This window comes from Panicum virgatum, chromosome 3K, assembly GCF_016808335.1.
Source record: "Panicum virgatum strain AP13 chromosome 3K, P.virgatum_v5, whole genome shotgun sequence".
Taxonomy (NCBI): domain Eukaryota; kingdom Viridiplantae; phylum Streptophyta; class Magnoliopsida; order Poales; family Poaceae; genus Panicum; species Panicum virgatum.
The window spans coordinates 43185936-43212167 of NC_053138.1; the positions used below are offsets into that span (position 1 = coordinate 43185936).

The following is a 26232-nucleotide window of genomic DNA, read 5'->3' on the forward strand; positions in this document are numbered from 1 at the left end:
CGGCAAGACCAATGAGACGGCTCGCAGAATCGAAAGCCACCGAAGACATCTGCCATTCCACTCCACCTAATTAGTATCACTCCACTCCATGTAATATAGAAATAAGGGAGAAGCTGTAACTGTCCGTCTGTAAGGTAATCCTAAGGTTTGTACTAAGTGCTTGGGGTTTCCCGAAAGGGAAAGCCGTATGTAAGTTTGCTCTGTGTAAATGGATTAAGCTTTCCTGTGAATTTCCCTGCTTTCCTTTGAGCTCGTTCATACGGTGTAATGTCTCTACGCTAGGGACCCTAGAGGAGAAACCTCTGCGTTGAGTTGCTCTCGTTTAGCCCATGGAGAGGCGTCTGAGAGAGCCTGTGTCTGCAGATAAATGTTCCCTTCAGGTTGAACTGTCTGGGGAGACAGTAGAGCCTGAGTCCTGTGTGCGCATGGCCGGGGTTAGTTCGGGAGAAGACCGGGTAGGCCTGGTTCTGAAGCAAACTAGCGATGCATGCGGTGAGTACCGAGTAGGATTTACACAAGCATAGTTGCATGACTGGCTAAAATTTTGGTCTCGCCAACCTTCCAAGATCCTGAGAAGCACGCATACCCATACTCTGCATATTCACTAATCACGCACATAATAATCATGCACTCATTCCACCACCCACACAAGTCACTATCATCAAATAGTGGAGAAATATTGGGATAAGAATGGTATAGTATGTAAAATTAATATTATAAATCCCAATTATATAATTAAGACAAGCCCTCTAGAAGCTACACCTAAGGACATAGAAGAGTTTAAGATGCATATTGAAGAACTACTAAAATTAGGTGCCATAAGAGAAAGTAGGAGTCCTCATAGGTCAGCTGCATTTATAGTAAGAAATCATGCAGAAATAGTTAGAGGAAAATCAAGAATGGTCATTAATTATAAAAGATTAAATGATAATACTATAGTTGATTGTTATAATATTCCAAATAGGCAAGAATGGATAAATAGAATACAAGGAAGTAAATATTTCTCAAAGTTTGATTTAAAAGCTAGATTTTGGCAAGTAATGATGGCAAAAGAATCAATAGAATGGACAGCTTTTACGTGTCCTCAAGGTCATTTTGAGGGGCTAGTAATGCCTTTAGGATTAAAGAATGCCCCTGCATTATTTCAAAGAAAGATGCAAAATATTTTTAATGAAAACCAAGAATTTATATTGGTTTACATTGATGATTTATTAATCTTTTCAAAATCCTATAAAGAACATATAGCTCATTTAGAAACCTTTTTTAGAAAGGTAGAGCACTATGGATTAATACTTTCTAAAAAGAAAATGGAGATATGCAAAGAAAAAATAAACTTTTTAGGTCATGAAATAGGGGAAGGGAAAATTTATTTACAAGAGCATATGGCAAAGAAAATTTTACAGTTCCCTGATGTTATGAATGACAAGAAGACATTGCAATAGTTTTTAGGAATAGTAAATTATGCTAGAAATTATATTGAAAACTTAGCCAAATTGGCTGGACCATTATATGAAAAGTTGAGAAAAAATGGACAGAAGCATTTTAACTCTGAAGATATAAGGTTAGTAAGAATTTTAAAAGAAAAGATCAAAGAATTAAAACCTTTAGAACTACCTCTATATTATTATTATTTTATTATAGAGATAGATGCATCTGAAATAGGATGGGGAGCTATTTTAAAGCAAAAGCCGAACAAGTACTCTCCAAAGACAGAGGAAAAAATATGTTGGTATGCTTCAGGAAAATATAAGCTTAAGGCGATAAATAATACTGATAGAGAAATATTAGCTGTATTAAATGCAATAAATGCTTTCAGATTATATTTAGGATTCAAAGAGTTCACAGTAAGAACAGATTGTGAAGCTGTCACACCCGGTTTTTAAAAGAAAACCGAATGCATAACTATATGTATGCCAGGATCAAGTTTCATACATATAGCGACGTCATAATGGAATAATGAGCAACAATATCACGTAAAAGAGACTTACAACACTAACCGACTATCAGAGATGTACAACTTCTTCTGGAAACGAAGGTTCCACACTTCACAGGAAATCGACCGGGGGTTGCGTACGCCTAGAACTCAGCAACATCTTCAGTTTCATTCTATCTTTCTTCTCTGAGCAGTGTTGGTATAGCAAGGGTGAACACATGTCGTACTCAGCAAGTATAATGGAAAAATAAATGACATGCAAAGCTTAAAACAAGGAATAAAGGCTGGCTAAATCAAGCGGTAAGCATTTTAATTAATAGTTGAACATTAACAGCCTATTTACTATTCATGTATGAACCATCCCACATTTATGAAAAAGAAATTGATAACTGAGTAAACAAATAGCTTGGAACATTTAATAACTGAATTAATCAATGATTTTCATTAAGTAGACATGTGAGGGTCCGAGCCGCTCTTGACCGTGAGCACGACTGATATATCAGTTTTCACTCTGCAGAGGTGCACACTTTCACCACAAGTCACGTAAAAGTTCAAAAGAACTTTGGACCCAACCATGCTCTGCTAGCTAGGCACAATACCACACTTTCTTAGGTGTGATTGCATAGGGACGCTACGAGGCATTTACAAAGACTCCCTAACAAGTAGTAGCCCACTGAGGTTTCAACAGCTGGGCGAGTGTACCTCCTCCAAGGCGTGACAAAAACCAAACAAATGTGTACACCCTTTGTAGGCAGCATACCACTCTTGACCCCAGGCACCCCCCTCGCGCCTTTCGGCAAGCTACTAACAAGCTAGAGAAATCTAATTAATCAGCCAAGACCAGAGCCATGTAGTCCTTGTCAGTGGCGAAGCTGGGATTCAAATTGAGGGTGGCTCATTTTTCTTACTTCTTCCTCCTTCCTTCCTTTTTCTTCTTCTTCCCCCTCCTTTCTTCTTCCTCTTCTTCACTCATGCTTGAAAAATGTTGGGGGCTTTGGGGGGGCTCCATGGGTTCTATGGGAGTAGGGGGGCTGGAGCACCCCCAGCACCCCCTGGCTCCGCCACTGGTCCTTGTGGTTGCGATGTTTTCCCGAGTGGTCGCTCCATGGTTGATTTTAATCAAGTTCACAAGTTCATCAAATTGTTCCAAAAGATATATCAATAAGTCTCATGTCTCAAATATTATTATTGTAAACCACCCATAACCATTGTTCAGCAACTAAGCAAATTACCCAAAAGGATTTTATAAAAGAATAACCCGGCTAGAGACATCTAATTAATCAGCCAAGACCAGAGCCATGTAGTTCTTGTGGTTGCGCTATTTTCCCGGGTGGTCGCTCCATGGTTGATTTTAATCAAGTTCACAAATTCATCATATTGTTTCAAAAAGATATAAAGTATAGCATCATGTCTCAAGTATCATATTGTAAACCACCCATAACCATTGTTTAGCAACTAAGCAAACTACCCATAAAGATTTTATAAAAGAAACCCGGCTATTCAAGGACATGGATAATCAAATAGGATAATAGGTACCCATCAATATTAATGCATGCAGGCGTAAATAAAAGTTATTAGGACAAAGCATGATCAAGGAATATACTTGCCTTAAATCCAGATAATAACTGCTCAGAGTCTTCAACTCTTGTTCTTGCAATTCTTCATCTTCATAGCTCTCGAACTGCGTTCCTTCTACTCGCAACAAGCATTGGGACAAACATACAAGAAACAAGCAAAACAAGCACAACTAAGAACAGAACAGAGCACTAAACACAAGAAAAGCATTAAAAGAGCACACTAAAAGGTATGGCTCGAAGCTACAATCACAAGAGCGTAAGAAACACTGAAAATGGAGCTATAACGATAAAACTACGGGAGAAACAAGGCTCTAAGGTCTAGCTGTGATTAACCGAAGTCTATAGGTGCTAGCAGAGGAGATTTGCAAGATTCACAGAACAACTCTCTTGGGGTTAGATACGACAAGAGCATGGCTTGGGCTGGACCAAAGCTCCTAACAGTTATAGAGGTTTTTCTGTAAATTAGCCAAGACACAAAAAAAACTAGGAATTAGTTACCTCCTTTCCTGGGGGCCGAAACGCAAAAGCTCAAGATGTCCAGCCATGGTCGACGGTAGTTCTGGTGGCCCAAAATTGCAGCAATTTATTCTATGAGAGGGGAAAAAGTGGGGGGAAAAAAGAGGAGTTCGAGGAGAATCCGTTTTGCCGCTTACCCAAGACCAGGATGCACCGTGGTGGTCGGATTTCATCCCGGAAGAAGAGGCGGCAACTCTGTTCGTGGCTGGTTCGATCAGAGGCGGCGGCATCGTGGTCTGGCGAGCAGACCTGGAAGCAGCAGCACGTGCAGGGGCGCTAGGGTAGCAGGGGGCGCGGGCACTAGTGCACGCGAGGGAAGGACACCTCCACGCGCAGCCGCAGGGAAGGTCGCAGGGTGGCTCGGCCTCGTGACCAGGTAAGTGGCGACGCTAGGCCTGGCGCGACTGGTGGCGGCGCAGAGAGGCTCCCTGCTGCGAGAAAGGGGCGATGGCTTGCGAGCAAGGGGATGTGCATCTGTAGCGAGGCGCCGGCGGCAGCTCGATCTTGGTGGCGACGTGCGCTCGGGAGAGGGGCGACGCGCGCAGAGGGTTGCGATGGCCTAGGGCCGGCTGCGCTGTGTGAGATGAGGGACAACAGGGGCCGGGGCGCGTAGGTCTTCACGCGGCTGGTGAATGGCACGGGCCGAGGCAAGCAGGGCGCAGCTGCAAGGCGCGACACGCGGGGCCAGGTACGTGACAGAAGCTATATGCAAATATTACAATAAAGTCAATAGTAAGAAAAGTTCAACTAGGAGATGGGTTTTATTTGAAGATATTTTCCTTGGCAGTCGTCAGCCAAGAAAACCACAATTTCCTTGCGGTTATGAGCTGCCAAGGAAATATATTACCTTGATGGTTGAGGCCTGCCAAGGAATGTCTATTACTTGGTGGTTCAGGGCTGTCAAGGAATCTCTATTACTTGGCGGGTGAGAGCCGTCAAGGAATATCTATTACTTGCCGGTTGATATCTGACAAGGAAATTTATTTACTTGACGGTTAAACTAACTTTTCCGTGCCAACTATGCAAACTTTATTCTGGACCACCAGATCAACATCCAAGGGGTGTGGGGGGTTTGGGTAATTTTATAATTAACCGTTCACCCTTGGATTGAGTAATCACACTTTTGCAAATCACCCTCCCACTCCACCTGCACCCTCTTTGGATGTTGATCTGGTGGTCCAGATTGAAGTTTGAAAGTTTGCACGGAAAGATTGGTTTACACCTGATATGTGCCCTTGAATTTTTTTCTTAACGCATAGTTTGCAAACGCCAAAGTTTACTTGATGGTTACACCGCCTAGAAAATTATTATTGGCCGCAGGTAACCCAATTTAGCTAGCTCTCTATTCTTATCTGATTTTGCATGGCCACCGGCACCAAGAATCACTTACTTTGCGGTTTGGGTACTTCTTTTGGCGATTTTTGGCCGCCGAGGCAATTCTAGGTTCTGGTAGTGGAATGATAAACAAGGCCTTTCTTCCTTTTAGATATTGCTAAGGGCTGCGGAAGCAACCAATCACACCCTTAGTTTCTGATTTATATATATTGTTATTGCAATAAAAGTGAACTACTAACATAGCTTCAATCTCTATCTCCTATCCAGAGTACGTTGTTGTAATGATCGACTTTGGTATTTATGTCAAAAATTAAATAAGTTGTGAGTTCGATACCAAAATTAATGAGAGTTCCAATTTGATATCTTATAGATGTTGCATCCATATCGATACCAAGATTTTAATCATTTAATTTAGTTTCATGTTGGCTTAGATATGGCCAAATCATTGTATGTTTGTTCATAGATTTGTGAATATTTAATTTTTTGCTTTATGATCCAGATATAAGGCAGATACGGTTTTTCCATCGCCAAATCCACAAGAAATCGAATGAAATCCCTTTGTTGATTCTTGGAAATTGAATAGTTGTTGGATATATACTTTTCCTCTGCTATAAAAAGAAGCATGGTGCTACTGTGTTATACATAAGTATCCATTTCACCATTTGATGTCCAGTCCAGAAGCCAAATTTCGTAGTTGCTCCTAGTACAATCAACATTGTACTAGTACACGATACATGGCGACTATAAAACTGATCCTTCAGCTCCTGGTTTATACTTCAGTTTTTACCATAAGTACGGTGCACCAAGTATGCGGTGACCTGGCCAAAGGCTATGTTGTGAACAGATGCTTCAATTTCATAAAAAATGGTGGCACCTACCGTTCTCCAAATTACTCCTGTCTTATGGCTTGTACAATAGCGAATATGACCTACATCTGTCATCGCATGACTGCGGAAGATGAGGAAAAAATAAGCATGGCTAAGTTTGTTTGTCTTGCACAAGAATGCCGCCGACCGGTGCCACCTGGAACCAAATGCGCTAGTAAGTGCTTTTTTTTGTAAAAACTACCATGTTTTTATCCACATTAATAAATGCATAATCAGTTTGTGCACAAGATCATCTATGTAATATGAATAATTGAATATGGGTTATACTTTGTTTTTTAGGCTACACTGTTCCAGCACCACTCTCATGCGCAGTCGTTCACCGAGGGGCCCAACCATGAGAGTTCTTGGAAGGAAGGACACTCGGGAAAGAACGTGAAAAAAGAAACATTTGCCTAGTTGTACTTATTATCATGTATTTTCGCTTGGCAAGTTATCTTGAATAATATCATATTGGCGTTAATGTCATTATATATATTTGTTTACAGTCAGCTTTTACAATAGTTAGCTCGAAAAAAGGATATTTTTTTCAAAAGATAAAAACTTCAAGGTAATTTCAGAAAATTGATTTCTACAACATAAGAAACAAGGATGATTATTTGTCTTAATTAACTTGGGTTTGGGCAACATTTGTACAGATATGTGATTGCACAAAAGCTAAATGAACCGGTGTCCACCTTCATTTCACTGTTCAATGATAAATAAGAGTGGCTTTTTCTCGTGTTGACTGCTGGTGGAGAGTATCTCCGGAAAAGACGAACACTACAACAGCCTTGGAAAGCGCGCGAAGGCAGCCTTGGAAAGCGCGCGAAGGCAGCCTTGGAAAGCGCGCGAAGGCAGCACACAAGAACAATAGGGAATGTAATTGCCTTCAGTCGAACGTTCGGTTTTCACTCGCTCAGTATTGAATGTCCCATCAATGACTGTTACACGAGTATTTATAGGCGGCGATTCACCCACCGCTCGCCAAGTTACACTGTAATGCCCCTCAACTGCTAGATTCCTAAAATATTCCGTGAGTATACAAGTAATGTTACAGTGAGTATACAAGTAATGTTACATCTCGGGAGTGGTTTACAACTAAGCTGCCGACTCGAGGTCACAATGGGCGACAACCATCTTCGTTTGTTGACTGCGAGGGGCATCGCTTATTCGCTGATGCTCTAGACCTCCGAACCTCTTCCCACTAAGCTTCGCGTGCGGGGTCTTCAGGACATCACTCTTCGGCGAGTCAGATGAAGCCACCTTATCCTTCGCGCTCCACCGTTCTTGTTGACACAGAATCATGCCAACACACTCGAATGCGCTAGAGCGCGCGAACGATCGTCAAAATGATCAACACCCGCGAAACCCTGGCCAGGCCGGTCTAACCGGTGCCGCCGACCGGCCTGACTGGTGCAGGTAGGGCGTCGCCAGAAACCTAGAACAGCGAGCTCGGGAGGGACCCCGTCAGAGCTCTGAACGTAGGGTTGTTCTGAGGTCGGCAGGCCACTCAGAACGTCTTCAAACGCCGTCGAGACGAAGGAATAAAGCAATCTAGGGTTGGAAAAGACTAGGGTTTGAGAGATAAAAAGTAATGCGGTTTTTATATTGATTTTATTGGGAATAACCTCAATCGGCCTTATCCTTTATATTTATAGGCTGGGGAAGACGTACCCCTTCACGAGTAGGATTACATGAGGACTCTTTACAAAAACCCTAATTCTACTCGGACTGTACAAACTAGACCGGTCTGACCGGTTGTTGACGCTCACTAACAACCATTTCTGAGCGTCAATATTGTCATAATGTTGTCAGTCAAAACCCACCAGCGAGTAGCGACAGGCAACACGACGAGCCGGGAGGTCGCCGGGGCACTGGCAGGCACTGCTCCCTTGTCAACGGCCCGCAATCCTGGCACACACCGCGGCTTTCTAAGACGCAGGGCGTGCCACCTGACCTATACCTGATCAGGAAGGTGCGAACGTGCCTTCGACGATTTGCCTACAAGCACAGACACGTGTAAACATTAGTCCGAGCTGTGGTCGGCTCCCCGGGATGACTCTTGCATCAGCTTTAAAGAGCCGATCGAGTCCCGGTGTCAGATTGGATCTTCATATCCAGATGGTAATGGATAAAGCAAATAGCTGCAAAAACTGCTTCAATTAAATCTAGCTAGTCTAATCCACGACGGTAAAAGCTTCACTGCTAGATCGGAACATCATACACGTAGTTAGGCCTAACAAGCGTAAAAGATAACCGAACCTTAACCAGAAAAGAGGCCTAAGAACAAGCGAAAGCCGATTCCCGGATCAATCCCTATTAAGATCAAGGCAAATTATCTAATACGTCGCCGGATCGTCCAACCCGTTTGCAAGGCCTAAACTAGCAGATATTACGCCAATTCTTAAGTATAAGAACAAACCATAACAGATTAGATCTACTAGATAAAAAAGAAGCAGAGTGTCATCTCTACGCGACTAATTCCATGCAACGAGAATTAGTGTAAGATTAAAATATGATCGCGCAGAGATGACATGATATTTGTAGATGATAAGCAACAAAGCACGATGAATCTACTAAAAATCATGCTACGAATATCGGGATAACTACCACAACTTGCCATAAAAAATGCTTCAGTACGAGTAATACCAAGGTAAAAGCAAGAACAATGCTGCCCTGATCGCAAGAAGCGATCAGGGCAGCATGGCGCTTACTTAGACGAAACCCTAGAATTAGGGGTGGCGGTGTGCCTAGAGTTGTTGTTTGCGAAACGTGATAAAGTTGTTCTTTTTTACAAATATCATAGGGTACATATTTATAGTCCGGAGATTTGGAAAACAATCTAACCTAACGTGTTCATATCGGACTCTATCTCTAACTCAAACTGAATTAAATCTAAAGATACATGGCCCACATGGCCCAAACGCTCAGGCAGGAGCCGATTCGTAAGCCTCCTTTAATTTCTTCATTAAGCCCAACTCACTCGCGGCCCACTAATTAACCTATTAATTTATGGCAATAACACATGCCCCCCTGGTTTTGGCAATGATAATTCCAAAACCACTTTGCCGCTTCATCTTCCCATTGATGCTCATTAAAACGCACCACAACCACCACGGAAGACGCAACGTTTCTGCAACTGGCTTCTCATGGAATGTGTAAGTGCCGATTCATCTTCCGTTTTCTCCTTATTTAATCTTACCCTGAACCGAATCCTTTCGCCATAAATTCAACTTCCTCCCTCAGCCAACAGCACAGAAAACCCCAACTTCCTGTAGCCATGGCGATATCCTCTTCCTCTGGATCCAACTTCATTGGTTCTCCTTCCTCGCCCTCTTCTTCAAGATCCTCCGTCTCCTCCCTCGACTCCATCCCTGAGAGCCGAGAGCCGACGCCGGAGTACGACCCGATAGCGGCGTACGAGGTACTTGCCCCTCTGCACTGGTATGCAGAGGAGTTCGACTTCAGGGTCGTCTCCGAAGACGACGAGACCAAGACCGACGGCGAGGACCTCCGACTCATGTTCCAGGAGGAGGCGGAGAGCGACAGAGACAACGGCTTCTCCTGGCGCGATTCCATTATGGAGATCGCACGTCAGGATGCTTCGTGGCGCGCGACAAGCTGTCCGCGCTCTCCGCAATCCGGTCTCTACGTGACGTGAGACTCCACGCACCCACGTGAGTCGAGATTTTTTTTCACCCACCTCCATATGATTGACGTTACAGGTATTTATTTTTTCTTTTCATTTTTTTGTTTTTCCTTTTACGTTCCATAAGTGTTGTTATTTTTTTTATTTTTCAGTTTTTCCTTTTACCTTCTATATGTATGAAGTTTTCTTGACAACTTTTATATGAAAATCGTACTAAAAAATTATACCAAGACTTGAAGTTGCATGATAAATTTGTGCATACAAAAGTTGTGTGAGAAATCTTCCAGATAACATCTTCGTACAATTTGTGCTGAAAAGTTATCCTCTATAAGTTATTTTAGAAAACTACAAATTAAATTTTGTATGCACTGTGAAAGCTGTGTTAAAAAAATATTAATTTCAAATTGTTAAGAAAAAATTATACGTAAAAGTTATGTACAACATAAAAAGTTATAATACGAATCTGGCTTCAGTGAAGATGTGCAAAAAAATTATACTTGCAAATTATATATATAGGTTATAATGTTCCAAAATTAGAAAGTTGTGCGGAATAATTTGTTTCCTAAAAAGGAAAGCGATCCCTGTCCGTATAAAATCAATTAGTTTTTTTCTTTGAAAAGTTATAATTTGTAAATATAATTTTGTGTATAACTTATAACACACATGTTCTGAGACATAAAATCTCATCATAACTTTTACAGTACACATAACTTTTAAGTATAATTCTTTCTTAAACTTCTCAAAAAATAACTTTTTAGCACAACTTTTACAATACATAAAATTTTGGTACATAGTTTTTTCAAATAACTTGTGGAGGACAACTTTTTTGCACAACTTCTATGGTGTTAACTTTATCAGAAAGATTTATTGCACAAATCTTTTAATGCACAAATTCATCATATAACTTTTGAGTACAATTCTCGATATACTTTTTTCTACAACTTCTATAAGAATTTATCAAGAGAACTTAGACACATGATAGAAAAAAGGTAAAAAAAAGAAAGAATCTGGAAAGAAAAAAGATCTCTATAATATAAATCTGTTTTATAATTTATGTATGTACAATTATATATAACAGTGGGTTTAAAGGAAATTCCGAAGGGGAATGGGGAGGCGGGGGCCTACCACTTGGGGCCTCGGCTTTTGCGGACTCCTGCCGGGGGTGGGGGAGCCGTCCACGAGACCACGACCCGTCAAAGGAAAGAAAATATGGGCCTGCACGAATCCGTTGTTTCCAGAAAAGGAAAAAAATAGGGTGTCGGAGATCGTTTGCTGGAATCTGTCCTGGCGCGCGCGCGTATTAGCCAGCCCCTTCTCCTGGGATGGAGCCGATTCCTCCTCGGAAGAGGAGATCGGCTCCTCCTCCAGCGGCGACAACCCGACGGTTGGAAATGCCTTCCAATTCCTTGGGTCCTCCGAGGAAGACGGCGAAGAACAAAGCGACGGCGGCGGCGGCCGGAGCAGCGACGACGAGGCTTGCAGCGACAGTAGCGCTGACGACGACAGCGATGACGGAGACGGCGGAGACGCACCGGCGCGAAGCCCCAAGCACCGTAGGTACTAGGTACCTACGAGCGGTAGATGTAGGTAGTACCGTAGGAGTAGTACTGTAGAAGGATTCATCCTTTTGTCAAATCGACTCTTTTGCTTGTAAAATTCAACTTCAATGAAATCCCTTATTTTCTAATCCGCTCACTCGAATCATACCCCACTTTTGCTTGTAAAATTCAACTTCAATGAAATCCCTTATTTTCTAATCCGCTCACTCGAATCATACCCCAAAACCGATGGCACCGCATCTGGCTTCATTAATATCTAAGAGCCGACAAAATTCAAAATTCGAAGTAACCCGTACAAGAACAGAACATCACTTCCACTCTGAATCCAACTCGAAATAGACACTCCAGATCCGAGTGCAATTCGAAAATCCCACTCCATAAGTTCGAGCGAAGATTCACAAAGCATCCAAGATTCGAACCAGAGCCCGCAAAATAACCAAAACCTAAGTTATCAGATCCGAACCATGGCGGACTCTGCAGCTCAAACAGCGAGTTCTTCAAACGACGATATGGCAATTTGCGGCCTGAAGGTAATATTCAGCCTGTCCTTTTAACTTTCTTCAGTTCATTAAACCTCGAACGAATTAAACTCTGAAATATGACACCATATATAAACTTCTAAATCTCTGAACTCCAGGTGTCAGACATCCTTCTACCTCATCCTTCCAATCCCAAATCCTTTTGTCTTGGCCCACGAGTTCATGAAAATCCCACAGATTTAATCTCCTATGAAGCGAATAGAATCCCTTTCATGAGTCAAGACATTAATTTAAATACATGGGCCGACTGCTTAAGAGCCTGGCCTAATCCACCCGAAAGCTGGACTACATGGTATAACAGAGTAGCACAAGCTCATATGCCCTTGTGGCAGGAATTGGACATAGCTGATGCACTTAGTTTATCACTATCACCCCTTGATAAAGATGAAAAACTTCTGAAGACCATCGGCTATTTTTGGTCCGACGCTCTGAACTGCTTCCTTTTTGGTCACGGACCCATGACCCCTACTCTGCTAGATGTTACCATGATCACTGGCCTTGACATTGGATCCCCTGATCCTGCAGCTCACAGAATGGTAGAAGTCCCCTTCAAACTTTCATCTAAAATAGACTGCACAAACTGGAGCACTTACATGAACCAGCACATGAAAATGAAAGGTCCAGTAGGTAAAAAGGAACACACAGCCTTTCTAAATCTTTAGTTAGAACATTTCATCTTCTGTGGTCCCTCCTTAGCCCCAACCAAGAATTATCTTCCTTTGGCTTACCATCTAACCCATGGCAACCGCACCAGCCTAGGCAAGCTTTTCCTCGGAGAAACATATAGATGTCTCCATTTGATGACAACTAGCTTGCTCAGCCAAAGGAAACTCAGAACTAGAGGCCCTTGGTGGTTCATTCAGTTATGGGCACAACTCTACTTCCAGCATCAGATTCCAAACTTTCAAAGCTTAGCCAAGAATTCCTTCCCTGACGAGAATGGCAAACCAATTAGATGCACCAGCTATGGTCAAGCCCTATTCAGCATCCCTGGCAGTAAACTGAACTCAACAGATGCAGCAAAATGGTTTAGAGTTTTCTACAAAGGTCTAGAGAATCCCCTCTTCTTTCCATTCACTGAATCTGAAGCCTTTGAAAATCCATGTAACGTCCCGCCTCCCCGAGGCCGGGCCCGCTTACATCTGGCTGTTTTCTATGACATAGATTGTCCTCACAGACCAACACCAGTCTTTTCTGCACACTTTGTCCTCACTCGTGCGCACCCGGGAAGAACTTCCCGGTCGGTCACCCATCCCCAAATTTCTCCGGGCCAAGCACGCTTAATCTCGGAGTTCTTTGGAGACCGGCTTCCGGAAAAGAAATTGCAACTTGTTGGTATGAGTATCCTATTAATCCTATTAACCCTGGGCCGGGGTGTCACATGCTCACCCCTTAAGAGACCGACATCCTTGTCGGTCAATCCCAAACCAGGAACGTCCTCTCTTGGCCACGTCCCGTACGTCCAGTGCCACGTCCGTGCATCCAGTGCCAATGGTCCCTGTGCCACGTCCGTGCGTCCAGTGCCAACGGCGCATCCCAGATGCCCGCGCACTGACCCGCCACGCGCCCGTGCATCAAGGACTACAAAGTCCACTAATATGTAGGTATTCTTGACCTTTAACATTAATCTTTCCACAACTCCTTCTGGATATCTTATCGTGGAATCCGCCAGCTGAACACACATAGTGGTAGGGGAAATTGACGGATAGCCTAACTTCTCGAAAGTCACCTTGGGCATGATGTTGACGCTGGCTCCAAGGTCACAAAGGGCGTGATCAAATTCATAGTCTAAGATTGAACAACTGATCACTGGGGTTCCGGGATCTTCTCGTATTGTGGCTGCTAACTCGCCCCACGCACCTCTTCTTGGGCGTGTGAGCTTCTCTGCGTAGCTGAGGGGTGTCCTGCTAAGGGGCTCTTTCCACATAGCATTAATGACAATCACGCTTTCTAGAGTAGACTCGGGTTGCCCCGGGATCTTCCCTAGTTCAGCAGCAGGTGTAGCAGCAGCTAATTGAGCCAATTGAATTTCTAGCGCCTTATTAAAACTCAGCTGGTTCTTCATAGCCGTGGAGAATCCGTCCATCTTGGCATGGATAGTCTCCATAGATTTGTCTATAACGGCCAACTTCTTCTGAAGGGACTCATTGATCTTCGATTGGCTGTAGACAAGATCTCTCAAGGTAGGCTGGTTAGGACCGAAAGAATTTGAATTCCCATTACCTCCTTGGTAGTATGGGCGTGGTTGATTCCACCTCTGACCTCCTTGTGGACGAAACCCATTGATGCCATTGAGGAATAGAGCTTCTTCTTGGGTTTCTGGGCAATTATCGCCCGAATGTCCAACATTCCCGCAGACCTCGCATGTCATGCGAGTCTACAAGGCTTCAAGTGTTTGCAATTGAGCCTTATCTTGGGAATAATCCTCAAATTTCTTGAGGAGAAGATCAATCTTCATAGCGAGCATGTCGGCCTCCTTAACGGAGTGCATACCTCGCTGGCGCGGTTGGAGGCGATCATCGCTCCAACCTTGGTTGGAAACCATCTTCTCGATCAATGATGTAGCTCTTTCAATGGTTAGCGAGAAGAAAGCTCCACCCGCAGCGGCATCCACATGATCACGGGATGACTGTGTCAACCCATTGTAGAAGTTCTGTAGAATGAACCAATTATCCATTCCATGGTGCGGACACGCTAGAATGTACTCCTAAAGCCTCCCCCAAGCCTCCGGAATTGACTCATTTAACGCCTGCTGGAATTTCGAAATCCGACCACGAAGATCATTGGTTTTGCCCGTCGGGAAGAACTTCGAGAGGAACGCCTTGGCACATTTGTTCCAAGTATCCACAGCAGCCTTGTTAGCATAAAACCATTGCTTCGCTCTCCCCAAGAGAGAGAACGGAACCAGACGGAGCCGGATAGCATCTTGCGATACACCCTTGATAACAAAAGTGCTGCAGAGCTCCAGGAACTGCTGGAGATGAGCGCTGGCATCCTCATTGGCCTTGCCACAAAATGGGCTGGCCTGCACCATCGTAATGAGACCCGTCTTGATCTCGAAATTTTCTCCTCCAGTGTTAACCTCGGGCCCAGTAGGGACCTGGTTAGCAGACGGAGCAGAGTAATCACGGAGTGTCTTCTGGGCCATAGCTCTAGGAGCTGACGATGATGCGATGACTGGATCGACTGCCGAGAGTGATCTCCGAGGTGATACAAGACGAGCTCGCGCCCTCCTCAAAAGTGACTGTGGATCGGAATGAAAGTTTTGCGGTAGATCGAAACCGGTCATACACTACCCTGTTTTCAAATCAACAAAGATAAGAAAACAAAGCCAAGTTAGCCTGTTTACCAAGTGAATACCAATTTCGATTTTGTTCACAACTTTTATCTATATATTTCACTCTGTGCCTTCCCCGGCAACGGTGCCAAAAATGCTTGTTGGCGCCTGCCAACGTCACCTGGCGATGACACCCGCAGACGCCAAGTTTGGGGTGGCAGTATTTCATGAACCACGAATAAATCCGCAAGCGCACGGAATACCGCTGTAGCATTTTACCCGGGAGTATACCGAGGTGTCATTTATATTTCCGCAGGGAAGACGGTGAGTGAGAGAATATATATTAGTGGGTGAACTCTATCTAGATTTGATATTCTCATGCATAAACAGGGGTAAGATAATAACATGGTAGAAGGTAGTGTGACACACACACAAACTACCCTCTCGGATAAATAAATAAATAAAAGAAAGATAAAAAAATTGCTTTAGGCCGGGAGCAAGGTAAAAGTCAGAGCTCGAGTCAGCTGTACTAGGCTAGCTATATCTACACTTTCTCATTGGTTAGCTCGTCAGAGATTAAACTACACAACAGGAAGATCGCTATCGAAGTGACGAGAGGGGCCCGTACACCCCGGCGACTTTATGTACCTCCTACCCCCCATACCGAACGTGGAGGATTACTAAAAGGCTCCGACAGAGCTGTCACCACCTGCCAGCTACCTCTACAAACCGTGGGTATAGTTGACATCCAGCAACACTTAGCTAATCTAGACACCATGTCTACACTAGTAAGGGATACTCTAGTGTCCCGCGCGGAGCCCCCACCCTCCGAATGGACAGACATCACACTAGAGCAATCATACGAATACTGGAGCAGCTGATAGAGTTCTAAGAACAAAAGACTAACCATCTCCAGCACAGGGCGATCATACAATGCAAGAATAGAATGATGACACAACCATGACAAGAAGCATATACTCGATAACTCAGAATATACTTCAAGCAAATATCGATAACCATAGTCTAATTCTATTATAAACAACCGAATATTATTAGAGAGAGTTAGAGATAAATCCATACCAGACTCTTAAGCAACTCCGGCGACTCGATGACTCCTAGACTTCTCCTAAACTCCACTAAGTCTAAGGACTATGCAAGAAGGAACTTGAGAGGTGAGTGAAGTGAGGTGTGTGTGTTCTCATTCTCTACCCCCTCCCTTGTATTTATAGGAGGGAGCCACCGGCCGCAGCACCCCAAACCGATCTAAAGGAGCAACAGAGAGGCGCCACATGGCAAAGTTGAGGCGGTGGGGTCCATGGGCCTGGGTGGCCGACCTATAGGACGGCCGGCCTGCCCTGGCCGCCAACCGCCCCCAACTGCTGGGGGTTGGGCTTGTCTGGGCCTCCTTGTCTGATCCACGCTGGAGTTGGCCTGTCTTGACTTGTTTTGCTTCGGTTCTTGGGCTACACTTGGTCCATTTGAGCCTGAATCGGTACTCTGATATTTTCTATGATTTTCTGATGGGCCAAAGTGTGCTTGCAACCTGCATATTAGCTCAAAAACACAACTTGCATATTCGAGAAGGTAAAGTGTTGTTTAGGGACTTTATTGAATATAAGTACGTGTAAGAAATATAAACTCTCATGATTTTTTGATCAAGTTGACGCCTAGAAATGATCGTTAGTGAGCGTCAACAGTGTTCAGATAAAGGAACAGGTGCTCCACTTTTGTCGGCTAAATTTCGTCCGGTCATGGAATGAAATCTATATTTCATCCAAAAATATATAAATTTTGTCATGCAAATATATATTTCGTCTATCTGGTAGACGAAAATTAGATTTCGTCTACCGAACAGACGAAATTACTAGATTTTGTCTAGTGGGTAGACGAAATTTAAATTTCGTTCACTGGTAGACGATAGTGATATATTTTTGAAATTTCTGTGATCTAAAATATTATTTTGTAATTACGTTAAAAATTTGTATTAAAATTAAAAAAATTCCCCACCCCCCACCACCGCCACAACAAATGCCACGTCATCAATCTAGGGGTGAGAAGACACAGTCACCTTGCTCATAGGACGTGCATCCAGTGACAGTTTGATCAGATGGACTAATCAGGAGAACACACGTGTACCAAATCAGCTTGTGAGTAAATAATCTTGGGTTTGATCAGATATCCTGAGACGAAGTCCTGAGCCAACCAGGTCCACCTAAGAGCATGGCTAATGGTTTAGCCGAGCATGGCTAATGGTTTAGCCAACTGCTGGCGAAAAGCAACAGTCACGTCACATTGAGCCTTTGACACAGTCAGTCCATATAATGAAGTTGGCTATTAGGTTGGCTAAAAGAGCTATTGCATTTATCAGCAAAAACTTAGTGCAGACATGTAGATACAATTTGATTGGAGGGGAGGAATAAATCGCCAGCAAAATAACCAATGACGGGCTGGGAGCGGGCGACTCTGCCTCGGGTCTACCGTTTTGAGTGAGCGAGTCATGACGCCAGTCTCAGTGCATGGGTCATATGAGTGTCATGATTATTAAATACTGCGACACATCAGCAAAAATACTGATTTGGCAACAGAGTTAAGAGGAGAGAGATGACCTGGGTCATTACCATGACCCGCTCGTGGCACGGTTGCCAAAGTCATTATACGGGGATGACACTCCCACTGAGAATGATTTTTGTTGAGTTTTAGTACATTTGATCACACAACTATTGCACTATTTTAATGCTGTAAGGTGTCTATGAACTATATCATGATACTGTACACTGAGAGTGACTATGTTATTTCAATATTAAGTTTACGTGGTACTCTTGACAACTGTACGGTGACACTTGCTGTCGAGACTGGCCTGAGTCGCCGGTCCGTCATTTCTGGCTCCTCCAACTCGGATTGAGCTGACGTGGTGCCTAGTATTCGCCGGCTATTGCACCCACTATACTTGCTCCCGGCTGGCATCTTTTTTCGTGCCCAGACATAAAATTACCGCCCAAGACAATTGGATTAACTTCATGACTCAATCAGGACCACAGCAATCAAAGCCGGTGGAATCCAATGGCCGGCTGGCCAGCCCCACTTCATCACCAACTGCCCAACCCCCCACACACACACACACACCCCCACCCTAATAGCTTTACATAGGGATGCATCTATCCATCATTTGTAACACATGCCGACGGAGCTCTCATTTCTCTCTTTCACTTTCTAGAGTTAGGGTTAAGTAGTCTGAGTGTTAGAGCCAATTCGAGCTTATCTTGGGATTACGGAGTTGTCATCAGAAGTCTATAGTATAGGTCTTGTATCTTTCCCTCTTATATTTTATCAATTTAAGTTATTATATTCTTTATCTTTCGAGTCGGTTTTACTTTCTGCATTTATTTATGTTTCCAAGAGTGCAGAAATGTTAACATGGTCATTTTACCTTCTTATTAATTTGTCCTATAATTACTAAGATGACTTGTTTTATGGGCGGAGGGAGTACATGGAATTGTGATAAAATCTTGGACTTGATAAGCCTAGATCACTACTTGCTGGTTCGATGAATTACTAAAGGTTTGTTTACAATTCTGCTTTTGTATCCTATTTTAGAATAGATGTTACTTTTCGAATCCAAATGTTTTCCATAAACAGCCCAGTCCACTCACAAGCTTACTTTCATATCTGGTTAGTCAGTTAAGTCTCACTAAGTACTTTCGTACTCAGTGTTTGTGCATGTGTGAGTTCAGAGTGCAGCTTGAGGAGCCTCGGGAGTAAGGCCACAAGACCCAGAGGGTATGTCGAGTCCATACCCCTCTAGATGTTTTAAAAATACTCATTGTAATACAAATAGTGTAACATCAAACCCTAAGACTCTAGGTTTTCCGCTTGAACTTTGTAGAACTGGGTGCACTAAGGGTTTGCTCTTATTTTGTAATAAATCAATTATGATCTACATTCAACATCTGTTTAGCTGTATGCATATGTTTGACATTGTTGTAAGATGGAGGTGGACGGTTCGAGTGAAGTCCGGTGGACTATCAGATTCACTCCATTTTAGGAGCGTCGACTGGATTGTTTCTACAGGAGATGATCTGGTGCTCTTAAGTCAGGGTAAATTGGGCGGTTCCGCCATACTGATTTGTTGCAATTTCCACATCGCATAACCGCTACTTGTCATCAGCCATGTCCATTTAAACCGTCATTATCCCGTGTAATAGTTGTTTTTACCAGTTTAAATGGGCACTACTGGAATAAATAGTCAACCATAAATTATTGACTCTAAAGGCATGTACAACAATCCAGACAACTAATGTCTGTTTGACAAACACAGACAGTTTGTACAACAGATTGTCTGTTTAGCTGTATGCAAAGTATTTAATTCACTTTTGACACATGAATCATGGTGATCTAGTGTATAATTTGATCTTTACAGTCATCTCTTACATGCATGGGAGAATACACAATATATCAAATAATTTGTATGATTTTTAGAATAATCATGTATATAATATATATTTACAAGCCGTTGCCACTCACCAAGCATCTCTGAATAGGAAAAATTAATCGGGAGGGCAAGAACACTCTCCACGCACTCAAGTGAGTACGCCGACCAGTACCCAGCTATGGTTGACCTTCGTTTCCAGGTCGTCACCGCAGTCATGGGCGCGGCCCTCACCGCCGCCGCCGGCAGCGGCCAGTTCGAGTTCCAGGAAGCCACCGTGGACGCCATCCAGCTGGGGTTCAGGAGCGGCAGCCTCACGTCGACGGCGCTCGTCCGGTTCTACCTGGACCAGATCGCCCGCCTCAACCCGCTGCTCCGCGCCGTCGTCGAGGTGAACCCGAACGCGCTCGCGCAGGCGGCCGCCGACGCCATTGAACATCGTCGGTGACGGAGCCATGAAGGAGGCTGGCGAAGAAGGTCCCCGCACCGCTCGAACTCCTCTGGTCCGGCGCAGATGCGGCACCCCCCCTTTCCGCATCTGAGCCGCTGCCATTGACACCGTAGCTGCCGCACTTGTGCTTTCCCTGCTGTTAAATTCGTAGCCGCCGCACCTCCTCTCCGTGCCGCCGTAGTGGCTCGCCGGTCCCGTGCCGCTGCGGCCTTGAGTAGACCTTTGCGCCGCAGCAGCCGTCAGATCCTCCTCTTTCCCATGGTGGTGAGCTGTGGCTGCTAGTCTGCTGCGATGAACTCCTTGGCCGGATTGCTGTGAACAGAAAAGGCACGGGGAAGAGGATTTGGGGATGGATTTGGCGTGTAGTAGCCGCGAAAATGAATCCGCAAGGGATCCAGTCGGCCGTCGAGGTCTCGCGACGGATGGATACAAGAGCCGACGACAAGCATCGGAACACGCGCGACTGCTGTCAGACGAACGAGACGACGGCAGTATTCTCTATCCTCATTTCATTGCTGCCACGTCACCCATTTTTGCACACATAGACACATATAGACAGTCTAACCGTTGTACATGCCCTAAGGATTTAGCTACTGCCACATCAGCATGCATTACGAGGAAAAAAGTTAACATTGTCCACTGTAATTACAAACAATTCGAGACATGATCAGCATACGTACTCCCTCCGTTCTAAATTATAAGACATCCCAAGAATCTTGGAGAGTCAAAGCAATCTCAAATTTGACCAAGATTATAGAGAGAAATATAAAGATTTATGATATCAAATTTATGTACTATGAAAATATAACTAATAAAGAATCTAATGGTACTTAGTTTATATAATAAATGTTATTATTCTATTATATAAATTTAGACATAAAAAAAATTGACTCTCCAAGATTGTTAGAATGTCTTATAATTTGAAACGGAGGGAGTACGTCACTAGAAGTCTTGACTTCAGCCTATTAGAAAACCTGAGAGGTGTCAATAGTACCTCATCTAAGTTTCAATAGTAAACTTAATAGGTGTCAATAGCACACGTCATCATTGCTTTGCCTCCATAAAAATTGTTACCTCATCTAAGTGTCATTAGTAAACTTGATTTAATTTATTTTCCAAGCTAGAAAATTATAGTTCAGGTCACAATCACAAACTCGAGCTCAGTATTAGATGGATTGAGACTGACATCCTCCAAGTAGGTACATAAGATAACTTCTACGGATTAGCTGTTCTAAACAGATAATACGGCGCAACCAATATGAATTAAAAGAATAAGCTATTATTTACTGGAAACCTAATAAGCAAGATAATGAAAAGCGGGACAGATCTAATACAGCTTTCTGATGGGGAAACAACATATTTGTCTCTCCTTGGATACACCTTTGCCCATTTGCTGTGCATGACTACCACTAGTCATTGAATGGTTGCTGTCCCGAAACTTTGGAAACTCTTGGATAGTCTGCATTTCAATATCCTTGTGGTTAGAAATTTTCGAATTAAAACATTGACAGCAAATAAGGGGCATACCAGCATACTGCCAAGAGGTCAAAGGAGCAAATCTAAATAGAGAAGGTAAAAATGTTCACTCATTTATTCAGAGGCAAAAGTTTTACATTCCTCTGGTTTGCTAAATGTTCTCCCTCCAATTCTTCTTCCATTTGACATTTGACTTCAACAGTTTAAGGGTGTAACATGTCCGGCATTGGATTTGAAGGGTGTAAAAATTGACTTTACCCTTGTACCAACAATTAATATGAAAGTATACTTTTCTGAAAGTGCTATCAAAGACAAACCTAATCCTCTAATCTTCATATACCAATCCCAAAAGTTTTGACACAATAATGGTAAACCTTTAGAAAAATAAGAAGAGAGAATGTTCTCATCCATTCTCTAGATAGTACTACACAAAAACATTTCTGTTAGAAAAAGCTTTCCGAAACATATTCAGAACATAACTTGCAACTAAAGGAGAATTTTTAGTATTTATTCCTCAAATTATTTACAAAAGGTATATCACATTACAATATGCACCAAATATGTTTCTAAAACTGTTATATGTTGGACTGCAGATCATAAACTATGACAAAGGATATCATATTCGACCGTGCCCAGCTAAATCATGTGTCCAACCAAGTTTTCTCGTCGGTGTTCCTTTTGTTCATTGAGTTGTTATCTTCCTCGGATGGATGCATCAATGTCATCTGATGTATTGCACAAAGATTTTGACACACCAATAGTACCATTTGATCAGTATAGCTATCCCAAGATCAGCAGTAAGAGCACAGTATGAAGGCCTGCTATCTACATTTGCTGCTGATTTCAAACTTTGTTTTGTGTTAACAATTCTAGAAAGCGCTCTTACCTACCAATTTGTTCAGCATAGCTATCCCAAGATCAGCAGTAAGAGCACAGTATGAAGGCTGGCTATCTACATTTGGTGCTGATTAATAACTTCATTCTCTATTAATGATCTCACAAAGATGCTCTTACCTACCACAGCAAAAATATTTTTGCATACTATTTAGTTGCACGTTTTACCCAGATAAATTTCAATTATAACAAACAATTGCATGGAAAAATGTTGAAACAGTGCAGTGATACGAAATATGGAGAGAGAAAAAAAGATGTTAAGAATGACATTACTGTTTTAGATCTTATTTGTTTATAGCCCACAAAAGTGTAGCAAAAGATGATTGTATCATTAGTACAGGATTGAAACCATCAGAATTAAGCACATAAATCCCCCAGATTTAGCTTCTAGATACTTATGATTCTGAGAAAACAGGAAAATAGGCTGTGGATAACTGAAAGAATCTAAAGGGAAAATTGACTGTGGATAACTGAAAGAATAGATCAATCTGTTACATAGAAGTATAGAACTCGTGAGGAAACGATCCACAATGATATTGGCCAAACATGACATTTACAATGAAATAAATCATCATGAAACTTTTCAGATTAAGACCATTATTTGTAACTTGGAGTTATACCAGAAATAAGTTTACAATGTTTTGAAGTACTTGCCAAAATTACTTGACATCTCAATGATATTTAAGCAGATAAGCAACAACAGTTCATCTTTCACTGGTTTGCTAACAACTTTAAAACCACACTCTCAAAGTAAAAAGAGAAATATAGAAAAGGGTTTTACCTGCTGATTAGTATCGTTTAGTTGTTTATTTCTTCGACAGAAGTTTGGCAGTGGCCTGGCTTTGAAGCAAAAACTCTGCCGTGATTCTTTAAACTCAGGTTCATTGTTGAACTTCCTCTGCATAACAGAAACTCTAAAGATGTGATGCACTATAATTTTTTTTTTTGGTTTTCATTTTGTCTTGTGAAATTGTTGAACAGCGATAGGCTGTCTTAAAGGCTTATATTTTTTAGCTAGACATGGAGTAAATTTTCTCCATTGCCAATACAGACAGATACAAAGTTGTATTACCAAAATAAAACAACAACTATGAATCTGAGCTTTTCCTGCATTGTTAGCAAGGATTTTTATTACTACCATATTCAATCTATAAATGCATTGTAAAACTATGGGAATGTACATAACAGATACAAACTATGGGAAGTTAGCTGCATTTTTTATGGATAATCATTCAGACCTTTATTTGCAACAGCATAAATATTTCAATGAGTGCCTACCTCTTTTATCTTAGTTGTAGCAGTTTTCTGATGCACCAATGGTGATGTTGAACCAAAGAGCTTTTCTTTGATTCTCATTACATGGGACGACCTGAATGATGCAAGAGAAATATAGGGTACAATTAGAAGATGGTTTAAAATTCAAAGGTATCTGTTGAACTAGTATTAACATGAGACTATGAGAGTAAAGCTTGTTAGTTCATCCATATATTACTGTCAGATTTTTGAGAGAACTAATGACATAATTACATTCAGGATTTAGAATTGTTCCGTTCTGATCAAGTCCTTTAATACTCTATGATAATCATAGCTTCTGGATTTCAAATGGTACCTTTGTTCATCCACTTGAGACGTTCCCAGGGCTACTTCTGGCAAAACTGTGGAAAAGGTCTGAAAAGTTCACCACAGCAAACAAATATAAATGTCAGACTGAAAATTATTCTTCTTCCTAGAAAATAAAAAGATATACTCAATCCATGCTTAGAAAACTTTATATACCTTTCTTGGTGGCCCAAATTCCTCAGGCTGAGTGGTTTCCACAGGTCTGCTTGCAGACTCCAACTGGCTAATCCTCTCAGCAATTGTGGTACCAAGATTTCTTGAGCCGGATGCAGCATTTCCTATTTCACATCTCGTGAAACTCTTAGGCATGTGCAATGCCGCCAGTGTGGACCACTTTTGAGGGACTGAAGTTGCCTCATGCACGTTATTGTCTGAGCCAGGAGGTGAGGTGTTCTCCTTTGCAGAATGCAGAGGCGACCGTCTTTTCACTGATGAAGGCTGTCCTTTCTTTCCTGAAGGGGGAGATCTGAATCTGGTTGGCTTCTGAAGCAGAGATGACATCTGGATCCTCCTTTTCTTGGCAGAATCCGTGGTATCCTGATTAACAATAGAGCTCTCCTGCAAAGAATACATAGGCCATGTTAACAGTTGAGTAAGCAATTTAATTTTACTACTCATTGAAACAAGACGAATTTGTTCTACCTTCAAGGGTTGCTTCTCCACGGCAACAACAACCAAATTACTCGAGCACAGATTTTTCTTCTCCAGCAATTCGGAAACTGCTCCAGCAACTAGCTCATTGCCGCCCTCCCTGTGGCACAACCCATCCACGGGTGCATCCATCCTGTTAGAAGGACCAACCGCATCGGTGATGGCCGCGACCGCGAGCTCCTCGGCCACTTCCGCAGGCTCATCACTGGCACGGGGACCACCACAATCCACCACGCCGGCCTCCCCGCTGCCGCACGTCTCCTCATCCCCGGGCGCCGGTGCCTGATCCGTCATGCAGGAGGACTCCGCCGACGAGGACGGCCTCGAGGCGGCGGAACCACCCTCCTCCTCTGCCGCACCCGCCTCGAGTCCGCCGTCATCGCCAGCGGCGGCGCCGTGGTCCTCGCTCTTGCGCTTCTTCTTCCTGGCGTAGTGAGACTCGAAGAAGGCCTTCTTCTGCGCGACGGAGCCCGGGCGCGCCTGGACGGCCGCCTCCTCGAGGTAGCGGTTGTGCGCGAAGGCGGACCACTTCCCCCACTCGAGCGGCTCGGTGAGGAAGCGGCCGAAGGAGACCGACTCCCCCAGCGCCGACATCATGTCCGCCTTCCAGTTCTGCATCCCCCCAACCCCAGGCACGCGCAGAAACGACAAGCCGTCACGAAATCGAAATCGAACGAGCTCGCGGGCGGCACAGGTGCCAGCAGCGGTAGCAGGAAGAACGAGCTGCTTGCTTACCCAGCTGTCGTGGCCGGGGATCTCCGGCTCCGGCGAGCGCGTCGGCTCCGGCTCCGGCTCCAGCGGCGAGAAGTCCGGGTCTGCTCCCATTGGTGCCGGCGGCGAGACTGGGATTTGGACCGGATCTGAGCGAGAGGAATTGGGAGGCAGCGGGTATAATTGCGGCAGCTTTCGGTGGTGGTGGGTTCGATTTGAATTGCTGGCAAGTGTACGTTACGTGGAGCTGCGGGGTCGCGACGGCCAGGTGACCGTTGCACAGTGCTTTGACTCGTGCGGTTGCGCAGAGTCCGAAGGAATTGTTTGTTTCTGCCGGAGAGTGGGGCCGATGCTTGCATTCGACGTGGGAGCCAGGCGCAAGCTTTTTTTTCCGAGAGACTTGCAAGGCTGCAAGCTGGGCCCGTTTGGTTTGAAGTAGCACGACAAAATTTTTTGACCAATAATTATGGGTACTAAATAAAGTCAATTTATAAAACTAACTCCACAACCCTGCGCTACTTCGCGAGACGAACCTAATGAGGCTTTTGACCGCGCGTTTGGAGGATGGTACTGTAGCATCACTGTAGTCAATCATCGATTAATTACTGTCATTAGATTTGTCGTGAAAAGTTACACCCATCCGTGAAAAAGTTTTGCAAATAAACTTCGTTTAGTACTCCATGCATGTGAGATTTTTTTCTCAGGAATTGTGTGTCATAGTTGTGATAGAGAAACCAAACAGGCCCTGGACA

General features: G+C 43.5%; 1 protein-coding gene across 3 annotated transcripts; it reads right to left on the reverse strand.

Moving 5' to 3' along the window:
- Positions 1 to 21212: 21212 nt before the first annotated feature.
- Positions 21213 to 25728, reverse strand: LOC120699235 (protein WVD2-like 7). 3 transcript variants are annotated; one of them, XM_039983148.1, is made up of 7 exons: positions 25505 to 25724; positions 24761 to 25381; positions 24275 to 24676; positions 24108 to 24166; positions 23777 to 23867; positions 23280 to 23396; positions 21213 to 21587 (listed from the first exon to the last, which is right to left on the reverse strand). In XM_039983148.1, exons 1-7 carry the CDS (start codon positions 25592 to 25594, stop codon positions 21456 to 21458), a joined length of 1512 nt encoding a protein of 503 aa, XP_039839082.1. In that variant the 5' UTR covers positions 25595 to 25724; the 3' UTR covers positions 21213 to 21455. The 3 variants fall into 3 exon arrangements, with proteins under 3 accessions (XP_039839082.1, XP_039839083.1, XP_039839084.1); XM_039983149.1 differs by lacking the exon at positions 21213 to 21587 and adding an exon at positions 21695 to 22329 and having other exon boundaries at positions 25505 to 25728; XM_039983150.1 differs by lacking the exon at positions 21213 to 21587 and adding an exon at positions 22336 to 22618 and having other exon boundaries at positions 25505 to 25726.
- Positions 25729 to 26232: the final 504 nt, after the last annotated feature.

Excerpts from the sequence above, each read along its gene's own strand:
- LOC120699235 (XM_039983148.1), bottom strand. The coding sequence starts at position 25,594 with ATGGGAGCAGACCCGGACTTCTCGCCGCTGGAGCCGGAGCCGGAGCCG. Across the intron at positions 25,382-25,504 it reads TCCCCGGCCACGACAGCTGG|AACTGGAAGGCGGACATGAT; the intron begins GTAAGCAAGCAG and ends GGGGGGATGCAG. Across the intron at positions 24,167-24,274 it reads AATTTGGGCCACCAAGAAAG|ACCTTTTCCACAGTTTTGCC; the intron begins GTATATAAAGTT and ends TGAACTTTTCAG.